At 35.3% G+C, this 13,419-nt stretch overlaps 2 protein-coding genes across 2 annotated transcripts; one reads left to right on the top strand and one right to left on the bottom strand.

Annotated features, from left to right (window-relative positions):
* The first annotated feature begins 2,808 nt into the window (after window positions 1-2,808).
* Window positions 2,809-11,932, top strand: LOC109062904 (AP-1 complex subunit gamma-1-like). Its single transcript, XM_042777477.1, is given in 21 exon segments — window positions 2,809-3,060; window positions 3,260-3,384; window positions 4,094-4,235; window positions 4,349-4,445; window positions 4,553-4,629; window positions 4,744-4,839; window positions 4,953-5,033; window positions 5,125-5,223; window positions 5,323-5,378; window positions 6,266-6,379; window positions 6,479-6,619; window positions 7,071-7,125; window positions 7,621-7,743; window positions 7,978-8,067; window positions 8,615-8,742; window positions 9,147-9,251; window positions 9,336-9,480; window positions 9,566-9,698; window positions 9,942-10,093; window positions 10,807-10,905; window positions 11,009-11,932. Coding segments are annotated over 21 exon segments (2,520 nt in total). The 5' UTR covers window positions 2,809-2,823; the 3' UTR covers window positions 11,234-11,932.
* Window positions 11,933-12,191: 259 nt separating this feature from the next.
* On the bottom strand, window positions 12,192-13,387 carry LOC109062911 (NEDD8). Its single transcript, XM_019079983.2, has 4 exons — window positions 13,067-13,387; window positions 12,789-12,836; window positions 12,619-12,701; window positions 12,192-12,537 (listed from the first exon to the last, which is right to left on the bottom strand). The coding sequence occupies exons 1-4, from the start codon at window positions 13,082-13,084 to the stop codon at window positions 12,414-12,416; spliced, it is 273 nt and encodes a 90-aa protein (XP_018935528.1). The 5' UTR covers window positions 13,085-13,387; the 3' UTR covers window positions 12,192-12,413.
* Window positions 13,388-13,419: the final 32 nt, after the last annotated feature.

The raw sequence follows: 13,419 nt of genomic DNA, 5'->3' as shown, positions 1-13,419 counted from the left end.
AATCTATTACTCTTTACTAGTTGCTTCTTTCAAAAGTAATATGATTATGTTACTTATAACTTTCTGGCAGTAATTAGTTACACTTCTAGTTATATTACTTTTCCTTCACGCCACACAGAAGTTGTAATTGTGTATCTTCCCCATGAAATTCTTATAAAATGTTACTAACAATAAATTTCTGCCTCATCATTTGCCCAAAATCTACATTGGATGACAGTCAGAAGTTTTTACAAACACTCAATGGTGACTGATAGTGACTTTCAAGTAAAAGTGTTGTATTAATTGTCATGTGTAGCTATAATTTATCTGTTACACATATGAAATTATATTTCACAAAGTATTTTACCAAAAGAAATCACATAAGTTCATAAGATTTTTAATTATAGTAATATAATTTATATGGGGACCAGAGGGGTGTGGGTGGACAACAACTTACACATCTGTGTTCAGATCACCTTTTCTCCTGACAAAATCAAATCAGTGTAATGGCAATATTTCCATCCCCTGAATGTAAGCGTTTCCATATTCCAAGCTTTCCTGAAGCACTGGTGACTTCATGTGCCTGTGCGAGTCATGAAAATTATGAAAATAAATCTAGGAACCTGGTTCCTGCCCAGCACTGTTCATTAATAGTACCTTTTCTTTCTACTCTCAGTGACAAGTAACTATTGCTCTGTTGACACAAATTTTTATTTTTGGTCATTGAATTCTATGGATGTGGTTCAGATTTCACTTCACTTCCTAATATATCATATTCCAGTTTACCTACCTATTTTTGAGAGAGTAGTATCTAATTTACGCCAGTTGCTAGAGCCAAATGAATAGTTACACAACCTTCTTCTTTTTTTTTCTTTTTTTTTTGAGAATATTAATAGCCTACTTTTATTCAGCAAGTGTGTCAAATTAATCAAAATATACAGCAAAGACATTTATTATGTTACAAAAGATTTCTGAAAAAACAAATGTATCTCAATTTCACAAAAAAAAAGAGAAATGTTTTTTTGAGTACGCCTACTAAATCAGCATATTAGAATGACTTCTGAGGGATCATGATACACTGAAGACTGGAATAATGGCTGCACTTAAACAATTTAAATAACATTTTTGATCAAGTAAATGGAGCCTTGATGAAAGACTAAAAACATTACTGATCACTAACATTTGTACAGTAGCGTACTAGTAAAATTAAAATAGGAAGGCCTATCAGCAACAGCCAGAAAATTATATTAGTTATTTTATGGAATAAATGCTCAGACGGCTTGTCATACTTTTTTACATTCGTTGTATAATTTAACCTAAATATATACGAAAAATCAGTAAATAGTGTATGGGTCCTTTAAATACACACCGCACACAAGCATTTCTCCAGTTCCAGAGCAGCTGGACAGGAATGAATGGCACACCCGGATAGCGGAAGTTGCGCTTGTACTATGAGGCTTATGGACACATTTCTAAATACTCTTACAGCGTAAAGTTACTCGCACAGTAAAAGGCCTCGTCTGGTTACCAACGGTTACATCGCACGGTTAAACAGAGGAGGAGGAGTGGATGTAGGCACTGAGCAGCCGGCAGGCTTCGGCGATTGGAATTACTGCGCTGCCAAAAGGTAAGACTATGAGCCGGGGATCAGATGCTGGAACGTCAGCGGACAGAAACACAGGTTGACAACACTCGGGACCTGAGCAAACTTGACTTGCCACCGAAAAGTATAAGTAATACTCAATTTAATCACAAACAGATGCAGTGTTCCATAAAGCAAGAAATGTTTATATTTTTTTACAAACGATGAGAGAGACGAGCAGCACTATTTTATCGTAATTTTCATGTGTTTCTTGTCTTTCCCGTCGTTATCGTCTGACTGTTGACGTTTCATCAGTATTATATTGCATCTGATTTGGCTGCACACACAGCGTTTGTGTTTGAAGATGGTGGATAGAGGAAACTGTCTGTATATGAACACATGGACTGCTCTGTAAATAATATTTTATGATGGATGTTTTATTTGTTGTAAAGATGATGATGATGTGTGGTGCGTTTTGATAGGAACGTACGTCACAGCGACTGAAGGCCGCGTAGCGCGCGCGGTGCGCATGCGGGCATGAATGTAGTCAGCAAGGGAAAATCTGAAGAGAAAGCAGGTGTATGTTCCTCACCTGCGCCATAGAGGAAGTAAAGCGACAGACCCAAATAATCTATAAACTACTAACAGAACAGGTTTTAAAGTTTTGCAGACAAAAACAACAACTAATATCTCGAATACAACACTGTTTTTGTTCATACAATGAGGCTATGTAGTGACCACAGGCTGTCACGCTCTAAAAGGTTTGCCAGATTTACTTATAATGTTACAAAAAATAAATAATCAAATCTATTTTATTGTTCTTTTAAACTTTGTATTCATAAAAGACAAATGTATTACGGTTTGTGCAAAAATATTTGGAAGCACAATTGTTTTCAGCATTGATAAATGATACGAAATGTTTCTTGAGCACGAATTCAGCATATTAGAATGATTTCTGAAGAATCATATGACACTGAAGACTGGAGTAATTACTGTTTTTACTGTATTTTTATTAATTAAAAAATGCAACCTTGCTGAGCTTAAATTACATCTTTTAAAAAACATACTTTTAGTCCATATTTACTTACAAATAGTTCTTTGTTTATTTAAAGTGAAACCAGGTAAGACCCACAGAGTTGCAATTAATATAAAAAAAGTAATTGAAGTCAAGTTTATGTACAGAAATGCAATTGAATCAGGTACCAAGAAACTGCCATGCAAAGTCCTTGCTTTGTACTGGTTCCTCTTTCAATTTCTATGATATGCCTCTCTCAATCTCTCTGATTACAGATACAGTCATGCCTTCCTCAGTGCGTTTACAGGAAATGATCCGGGTCATCCGAAGTGCCCGGACACAAGGTGAGGAGAGGGGCATCATCCAAAGAGAGTGTGCGGATATCCGAGCACAGTTTCGCCAGGGTGACAATGGAGAGCGTTCACACAGCCTGGCAAAACTACTCTACGTACACATGCTGGGCTACCCGGCACACTTTGGCCAGGTAACTATCAACATGTGTGTGCGATTTCACTGATGGATAATGAGGTTCTACATCTCTGATTATGGATACATCACATCATACCACCTCATTTATTTCTTGTCTGTGCATCTTTCTCTTTCTGTACTCATTTTATGTTTTTTGATTGTCTTTTCACCTGTTCTATATCTTTATATGATAACTTTAGTATTGACTCCTGCAGATGGAGTGTGTACGTCTGATTGCCAGCACCAGGTACAGCGAGAAGCGGATTGGTTACCTGGGAGCCATGATGCTCCTAGATGAGAACCAGGATGCTAGTTTACTGATTACCAACTCAATCAAGAAGTAAATACTATACATATTTTTAAGCACACCCCTCTGATCCCCATATAAATTATATTACTATAATTAAAAATCTTATGAACTTATGTGATTTTCTTTTGGTAAAATACTTTGTGAAATATAAGCAGAATGTATTTTAAGCCTTTTGTAATTTATAAAAAAAAAAAAAAAAAAAAAAATCTTCAATAATAACTTGCCTTAAAATGAACATTTACTCCTCCTCAAACCATCCAAGATATAGATGAGTTTTTTTCTTCATAAGAACCGATTTAAAGAAATTTAGCATTACATCACTCGCTCTCCAGTGGATCCTCTGCAGTGAATGTGTGCTGTCAGAATATGAGTTCAAACAGCTGATAAAAGCATCACCATAATCCACATGACTCCAGTCCATCAATAATATCATGTGAAGCAAAAAGCTTCGTCTTTGTAATAAACAAATCAGTATGATGTTTTTAAACTTAAAACCGCTTTTTGGACTCTCATTCTGACGGCATCTATTCACTCCAAAGGATCCATTCGTGAGCAAATAATTTAATGTAAAAAGTTTTCAGCAAATTAACATTTTTGAGTGAGCATTCCCTTTAAATAATTGTGCTTTTGTTTTATATAAACACATTTTCTTTTATTTACTTATTTTTTATTTGCTTTTATTTAATATAATTCTAGTTTTGAATCATTATTCTGACTGGCCATTTTATCTCTGTTGTAGTGACCTTTCCCACAACAGTCAGTATGTTCAGTCTCTGGCTCTATGCACTCTGGCCTGCATGGGTTCAGCTGAGATGTGTCGAGATCTGGCACCAGAGATTGAACGGCTCCTCAGGGCCTCTAATTCTTATATCAAGAAAAAGGTCAGTTCATGACATTTTATGTCAATAAATTTATAGTTTAAGTCATGTCATGTCAGCATCCTGTTAAATTGTGTTTTATTTCTGTGTACTGTTGATAATGATTAATGCTTTAGGCCACGCTGTGTGCCGTCCACATAATAAGAAAGGTCCCAGAGCTTGCAGAGCTGTTTACTCCTTCAGCAAGGTCTCTGCTCTCTGAAAAGAACCATGGTTAGTGTTTCTTTTTGCAACCTATGCATAAACATAAAAAAAATCATATTATGTGCAGTGTTTTTAATAATATTTTTTTTTAAATAATTGCCTAACTGTTTCCACAGGGGTTTTGCATGGGGCTGTAGTTCTTATCACTGAATTGTGTGAGCATAATCCTGGCACTCTTGATCAGTTCCGCAAGGTAATTCAAGTGAATTTTCTCCTGAACCTTTAGTTTAACTACTCAGTAATACAGACTTTAGTGATTTTTTTTTTTTTTTTTTTTTTTTTTTCTTTTTTCTTACCATTTCATTAGGCTGTTCCTGAACTGGTTCAGATTATGAAAGGTCTTGTGACATCCAGTTATTCTCCTGAGCACAATGTAGCTGGTATCAGCGACCCTTTTCTACAGGTCTTGTCGGCTATAGTCAAACTAAATATCACTCTTTATTACAACACACGTTCTATATATTATACAAAACTCTCTGAATGTTAGGGTTTGATTGGTCTCTTTCTGTCCCTCAGGTTCGCATTCTTAGACTGCTAAGAATCCTGGGTCACAATAATGACACCGCTAGTGATGCCATGAATGACTTGTTGGCACAGGTACAACAGAACAAACACACCCTGTGTAATGTAGTTATGTATATTTAAAGCAGAGTTTATAATGCTTGATCTTGGTGATTCTGATGCACAGGTGGCTACGAATACAGACAGCAGTAAGACTGCAGGCAGTGCTGTGCTGTATGAAACAGTCCTAACTATCATGGACATCAACTCAGAGAGCGGGCTTAGGGTTGGTTACAATTTCATATTCAATTTTATGTTGAGTGGGGATTGTTTAAATGGGAGCGTGGTTGGCGTTATTTTAAAAGCATCTTATTTATGTCTTTTGGTGCTAGCTGTAAATATTCTGGGCAGATTTCTACTTAATAATGACAGGAATATTCGGTAAGTTTCTTCTTTATTTTAATGCTTCAGTATTTGAAATAATTAAAATCTTAATTAAATTAGATCTAACAGTTATTTTATTTTATAATTTAACACCACATACATATTTTGGTTCACTACTGCTGTGAACCGAGCTGGCTTAGCAGAATGTGTCACACATGTTATGCAGACAGAGGCAAAGAGTTAGACAAGATTTTTATTTATTTATTTATTTACTTTTCAGCAAGGATGGATTAAATTGATCAAAACTGAGAGTAAAGACATTTGTACCTAGTATTGCAAAATATTTATATTTAAAAAAACACTATTATTTGAAGTTTCTATTTGTCATCAAATTCTAAAAAAAAATATATAACAGATTCCACATAAATATTAAGCAGCATGAATGTTTTAAACATCACTAATAAGTTTTTTTGACTACCAAATCAGCATATTGGAATTATTTCTAGAGTGATGCCTGCTGAAAACTTAGCTTTGCCATCACAGGAATAAACTGAATTTAAAATAGAAAACATTTATTTGAAATTGTAATAATATTTCACTATATGACAATTTTTGTTTATTTTTGAGCAAATAAATGCACCCATGGTGAACATGATAGATTTCTTTAAAACTCTCACTGACCCAAACTTTTGAACAGTAGTGCATCTTCAATTTTAGTGCAGATCTATTTCAGAATTTTTATGGAATTTTTAAGATCAAATTTGGGTGTCTCTTTATATAGGCATATGTGGACTGCAGTTGCTTTAGAGAAATAATGTGTTTTTAATATTTTTAATATAATGTAAGTAACGTAAATTTGGAGCAGAAAATATCAATTGTAAATTCACTCTCACACCTCTCACTGCAGTACACTCTCATTTTCTGTCTCCTTTCATCCATTACAGCTATATTTCAATGACATCTCTCCAGAAGATAGTGCAGACGGACCACAATGCAGTGCAGCGGCACAGAGGCACCATTGTGGACTGTCTAAAAGATCAAGACACCTCAGTGAAACGGTACTGCAAGTTGTAAAAAGTGAAGATGCATTGAAATTACATACATATACAAAGGATAGTATAATTACAGTTATTAATTCTGCTCTGTTTCTTTTGCAGTCGTGCACTGGAACTGTCACTTGCCCTTGTGTCTGCTGTGAACATTCGCTCAATGATGAAAGAGCTGCTAATTTTTCTTTCAACCTGTCCCCCAGAGCTTCGTTCTCATACCACTTCAGGCATCTTCAATGCTGCTGAAAGGTATCATCAGTCCTTTGTACTTCACATCTACCTGTTAGTTTCATCCATTATATGTTTGTGTGTCTGTTGCTCTGTCCTATTCATTTATCAATGTGTCTCTTATTGAACACTCACATCTGAGCAAGTACCTCTCTTACATTTGCTCTCATACAGGATAATGTCCAGTGAGTTGGTTTCTGTAATTCATGCTTACATTTAATGCACATCCCCATCATTTCATTAACTAGCAATGTCAGTGTAAGCTAATTTAAATTCATTTGCTCAGTCTATGATATTTTGTGACGTCTCGGCACACCATAATTGGCCTACCCATTCTAAAACGGATCAAGTAGGAATCTCAATATATTGCCATTGTCTTTTTTTTTTTTAGTTTTCTGTGTTAACTTATCTATCTTTGTGTATGTGGCAAGTCACATGCACTGAACAGCACTGGTCTTTGTGTCTTGGGCAGGTATTCCCCTTCTAAGCGCTGGCACATTGATACCATCCTGCATGTACTCACCACGGTAAATAGCCACTGCTACGCAACCAAACCAGTTACATACCTCCTAAAATATGATGAAAAGTCATCCCATTGACAAATAAACAATGTAAAACCTTATTGTTTGGTTCTAGTACATCCAGTCAACAGTCAACACAGTACTATTTTCTTTCTTCTATGAAACAATTGAACCTCTTAGGCACAATGTTAACTCAGATTTCCATGCAATGAAAGTAAATGGTAGTATACGATTGGTGTGCATTATTTAATGTCTTCTGAAGCCATACTATAGCTTTGTATGAGGAACAGACTTTAATCTTGTTTGGTAAATTCTCCTAAAACTCACTTTAGTTCCTTTGCCACATTGTGCTAATTCATTCTCTTGTTTTGATTTAATTAAAACGAGAGAAACACAATATTTATTTTTCCTCCACATTTCATGTTCAGGGCTCTATAAAATGAGTTTGAACAACATGAGAGAATCAGTTATTTAAATTTATATGATGTACACCTCTCTTAGGCAGGGGGTGATGTAAGAGATGAAACTGTGCCCAACCTAATCCAACTCATCACTACTGCGTCTGAGCTTCACTGTTACACTGTTCACAAACTCTATAGAGCGCTTGTAAAAGATATTTCACAGGTAAGGATACTTTTATTTGCTTATTAGTCTGTAAACAATATTACAGGTGTAAGTGCTCTTTTACATAAGATGCATTCTGGAATCTTGTGAATGTGCCATGTGTTTTGGCCATTGAGCATCTCTGGACCATGAATACAACATTTTTAGGATGTTGTCCCATTTTTTCATGCATATTTGATTTTTTTATATGCCCTTTGTAAGTGCTTGCGTGTAATAGACAGTTTATCTTTACAGCAATCCTTGGTCCAAGTTGCGTGCTGGTGTATAGGAGAATATGGAGACCTGCTGCTGAAGGGCGAGTGTGAGGAGATTGAGCCTGTGCAGGTAAACGGATATGAAGATTATATAGAAAATGATCTAGAAGCCATTTGTAGAGCACCAACCTGTGTCACTATAGAATCAATGTGAATCTGTCAGATACTTTGATACATATAGTGTATTTTATTTTGCAAGTCACTTACAGAAAAGTATCCAAAATGACTTTTTGAACAAGTACCATAATGGTGCCAAGTTGTTTTTGGAGTATCATGTAAATCTCATTGTATATGAATATGCTAGTTATTGTGGAAGGGCTGAGCCGTTAACTAGTCAATAGACTAGCATGCTTTACTTTTGCATGTAAACTTTAACAGTAACTATTAGATTGTCAGCAAGATAAAACCCTTCTGAGAAGTTGTCTCACAAACCTACCCAGTTTTAATAATTTATCCTTAAAACCAACTAGTCAGTTTTGAAAATATGTAGTTTAGTACTTCTTTACACTCTGTATGAAATAACCATGGTACTAATAGCTGAAGCAACCCCTTTACCAACAAAGTGATTGTTTTGTAAGGATAGGTTAAACTGAGTTTTGGGCCTTTTTTGTCGCTAGGTTACTGAGGATGACGTCCTGGATGCCTTGGAAACAGTTTTACAGTCTCACATGTCATCGCCCGCAACCAGAGGCTTTGCTCTCACTGCTACCATGAAGCTGAGCACTCGCATCACAGACAATGTCGAGTGAGACATGTTTTTATGAAATAAAAATAAATCATTTAAAAATGATGGATGAACCAATTAAATTAGGGTTTTACTTTTACATTTTTGCAAAAAAATCTTTTTCAAATAGATGCTATTCTGTTGAATTTCCTATTCATTGAAGAATCTGAAAATTGAGCTTCGCCATTACAGGAATAAATAACATTTTAAAATATATTAATAAAGAAATCTTTTGTTTTAAATTGTAATATCTCAAAATCTTAACTGTATTTTTCATCAGCCTGTGTAAAAAGGCTGATAACTTTTATGGTATTAAACATGTACATCCCTAGTAGAAAAAAAATCATTCTCACAAACATACTTTATTTGTACTTTATCTGTTTGGTCTTATATCTTTTTCATCTTTGTTTTTTTTTCTCAATCAGCCGAATCAGAAGTATTGTCAGTATTTACGGCAGCTGCATAGACCTGGAACTTCAGCAGAGAGCGGTCGAATATAATGCACTCTTTAAGAAATATGACCACATGAGGTACCGCCGTGTGTTTTCATAGCATATTATTGTTCATTAAAAAACATACATGAATGGTGCTGCTTTTCAATGTTTTACTCTCAGAGCTGCAGTATTGGAGAGAATGCCTGTGATGGATAAGAACTCACCTGGCCACACTAATGGAGACACATCAGGAGAGATTAAGGAGCCTGACCCATCCAAACCCAAACCAGTTGAGGCAGGTTTGCTCTCAGAACCAGCAAGCCAGGTAATAATCATAGGATATTGTATTTAGACATACAACTGTTAAACAATAGTTAAATCTTTTTTTGTATTTAAACTTGTTTTCAAAGGTGTGTGACCTTTTGGATCTCTTGGATGGGACCGACACACCTCTTCAGCCCAGTCCTGCCCCAACAAGCAATCCAACAACTACCTCAAGCGCAGATCTTCTTGACCTGCTGGGAGGACTGGAGCCGACACCAGGTGGGAACATATATACCTGAAGAACTCACCATTCATCATAAAGATTTAAAAAAAAATGCATTAAATGGATAAAACAATGGCAGTAAAGAAGACATTTACAGTGTTACGAAACATATCTATTTCAAATAAATGCTGTTCATTTGAACTTTCTATTAATCAAAGAATCCTGGACAAAAAATGTGTCATGGTTTCCACAAAAATATAAAGCAGAGATGCAGAAACGTTGTGTCTATGTGCATGTAGTTCTCACTGAGACGGTCTATGAGAAGAATGGATTGAGCTTGAAGATCCAGTGTGACAAACAAACAGAAACCGAGGTCACGGTCACCCTTATTGGCTCTAACTCCGCTCAGAATGACATCACCAACTTCACTCTTCAAGCAGCAGTGCCAAAGGTCTGTACCTGCTCCACTTTCAAACTTAGCCCTGTTTTAGCATACACAAGCAGCAGATATTCATTTCAGCAGCCATCAGGTCACAGGTCACAGCATTCACACTGTTCACAAATATTATTTCTGCAGTGAACACTTTCTTGCTTCATGCTGCACTTTGAACTCAGGAAAACTCACTGAATCCAAACTACCGTATTTAAGTAGTTAATATTCTGAACTTCAGAGTTTTGGTCCGTTCTGTGTAGATTAATTACTATATGGATGTAATGTGGTTTTCCAGCACATGTACCTTAAATTTCACAATAAGTTTTAGATATATTTATTTAATGGCATTCCCGATAACCATTTTATAATTTATGGCATGTATTAAAATGAATTACTCTGTTATTTTCTAGTTACCTTCAGTTGATCACATTGTAGATTTGAAGATTTTTTTCCTTTTAAAACCCCACTATTTTTATAACTTAAGATGATTCTTAAGTTGATCATTGTCATTAACCTGGAAAATTGGTCTTTTGATTATTATTTTTAATTTGCTTTAAATTTCCTTTAACATTTGTTAAAAAAAAAAAGTTTAATGTTTTGTGTAAAGCAGGCCTTATTATTTCTATTTTATTTTTTAAAAATCTATTTACACGATTAACTTGAGAAATAAATACATTTTTTAGAAGCATTTGGATGCTGTCATCTCTTAAAAACAATATATCGCCCTTTAGAGTGTTCAGCTGCAAATGAAGGCTCCGAGTGGTAATGTGATTCCAGCACATGGCCTTGGTCAAGTCACACAGACTGTTGTACTCAACAATCCTAACAAGGCAAGTCTTCCCTGCTTATTCTTGTGTCTTTCTGTCTTTCTTACTGAACCAGTCAGCACTATTTATGTACAAGCTTGACTATACTTTTATATCCCCCCTACAGGTCAGCCTTAAGATGCGGATCCGAGTGTCTTTCTCAAATCAGGGTGCAGTGCATCAGGACACAGTACAAATTGACTCCTTTCCTACCCAAGCCAGTCAGACATCAGTCAGCCCTTTGTGACAGACCTACACGAGTCCAGCATCTCCATCTGGACATTTAAGGAAGCAGGCAGCTGTCTGTCAACCTCTCTATTATGGACTAAACTCTGTCCCAGCACAGATTTGATACAATGGGTTTTTATGAAGTGTTATCTTGGTTTGAATTGTCTTGAACAAAGTGTGGTTTCATGTGCTGTCATTACTGCACAAGATTAAACAGTTAAATAAATGTACACTATCATTAGATAAGATTCTTTATGAACTGTTTCTAAATAAGTTGAAGAACTTAAATAACTGATATCCTTCATGTGTACCTCTGTTACTGATTCTGGGAACGAACAACATGAGCTGGGAGGTCAGTTGAGCTCCAATTGCATTGCTGTTATCAAACCTTTCTCGTCATCATTTATTGCCATTTTTCCTTTTCCTCTCAAAGTCTCAAGATATTCCTGGAGCACCGTTGTTTCATTTTATTGACAGTGAATGTGAACTCACCATCTTGCATATTTAGAATGTACGATTCAGATTTCTCAACCTCGTTGTGTGTGTGAAACCAAATATCAATTGTTTATTCTTCTTTTATCCAAACAAAATACAATAAATCATATATACGGTATAATGCACTGCGTTCAAGAAATGAGTTTTAGGAAGATGATGGTTTAGTCAGCATCTCTTTAATGATAATGAACATGGCTTTAAGAGCCAGGATTGTTTTAGTTAACCAAAACCTTTATGACCACAATTAAAACCCTTATACTTAACTAAAACACTTTTGTTCCCTGAATAAAAAAAAAAAAAAACTTCGAAATAAAAAAAACATTTTATTTGAACCAGCTGCCATATCATTTCTCATTTTCATTTAGTTTAGCTCGATGTGCTAAACTAAATATACAGACATACAACAAACTAAATGCAAAATGATTTTTTTTTTAAATTCAAAATATTTATAAAAACTATAATAGGTTTTTTTTTATGTTTTGAATTTTTATTTTTTATATAATGGTTTGTATAATGCAAACTTATCTATCTTAAAACTTAAGTAAACTGTTCTTTAAGTGCACTAGTTTTTTACCATCATATACTGCAGAATGAAAAGGGCAGAAACAAACTTCAATATGAACTAAAATTTAGGTCGTAAACAGTGTGCAGTATGCATATGTACACTGTGATCACACTAACACGTGATTTATGAAAAGCCAAATGTCCACTTTTAGCTGTAAACACCAGAACCTCCTGGCAATCCTGCTGTTTGTTTTGATCTACATGATAACACAGATTTCTTCTATTTACAATCTTAACAGAATAGATTAGTGGAAAGACACTGGGTGACTGCAGGGCTGCTGCAGGTTTTGGCCTCCTCGGAGAGCCAGAACTAAATGCAGGACAGATCCTCCCTGGATCTTGTAGTCAGCAGCAGTCTTTTCATCATTCCTGAAATAAAGGAGGACAGGTGAGAATTATTTTTTCCCTCAGTAGCCGAATTCAAACTGACGTATTAACGGGCAACTTTACATTTGTTTTCCGCTGTAAATGAGTCTTTGCTGTTGTGGTGGGATCCCCTCCTTTTCTTCCACCCTCTCTTTGATTCTCTCCACCTTTTTGGTAAAAGAGATTAAAATTAATTTCCAAATACTTCCAAAGATAAAGAAATAAGATCTATATTTTTAGCACAACAATCATACCTTGTCTGTAGGCTCGATGTCAATTTCTATTTCTTTGCCTGTGAGTGTCTGAGACACGATACAAAATTTGTTTTTATTTCCGATGCACCGGAATCAACTACTAATTCAAGACATTATTCTTCACTTTGACAAGTCGGTTAATCTTTCATTAAAATTTCAACACACATCAAATACCAACAGTTTAAACATGTTGACAATACTGAACAGAATAAACCCGGTTAAAAAAAAGATTATTGTAAGTCATAGCGGCCGCTCAAGCTAAGACAAAAATCACTTACCTTAACTTTAATCAACATATTGATTGCTGTATTTTAGCTCATACAGATTAAACTGAAATTAGATAATATTTTTAACAATAGTAATTGTTAAAAACCTAGCGCAAATGACCCGGCTAAAATGCTTCTGCAGGGGAAAAAAAAAAAACCTCCCTGACTTCCCGTGTGTCTGAAATAAACCCCGGGTGTTTTGGTAGAAACGCGATGGTTCCGCTTTTCGGCGTCTTGTTAAATCCAGCGAAATGAATCCCAGTAAAACCCAGCCAAAATTATATAAAATTGTGGATTTGTAAAAAGCTACTTATAATACAAATATAAACAAATATTTACGTTTCAGTTAGTGAGTAAATACTGCT

Source organism: Cyprinus carpio, chromosome A2, assembly GCF_018340385.1.
Source record: "Cyprinus carpio isolate SPL01 chromosome A2, ASM1834038v1, whole genome shotgun sequence".
Lineage (NCBI taxonomy): Eukaryota > Metazoa > Chordata > Actinopteri > Cypriniformes > Cyprinidae > Cyprinus > Cyprinus carpio.
Note: the sequence above shows the minus strand (reverse complement) of the source record. Positions and strands in the feature narration are given on the sequence as shown.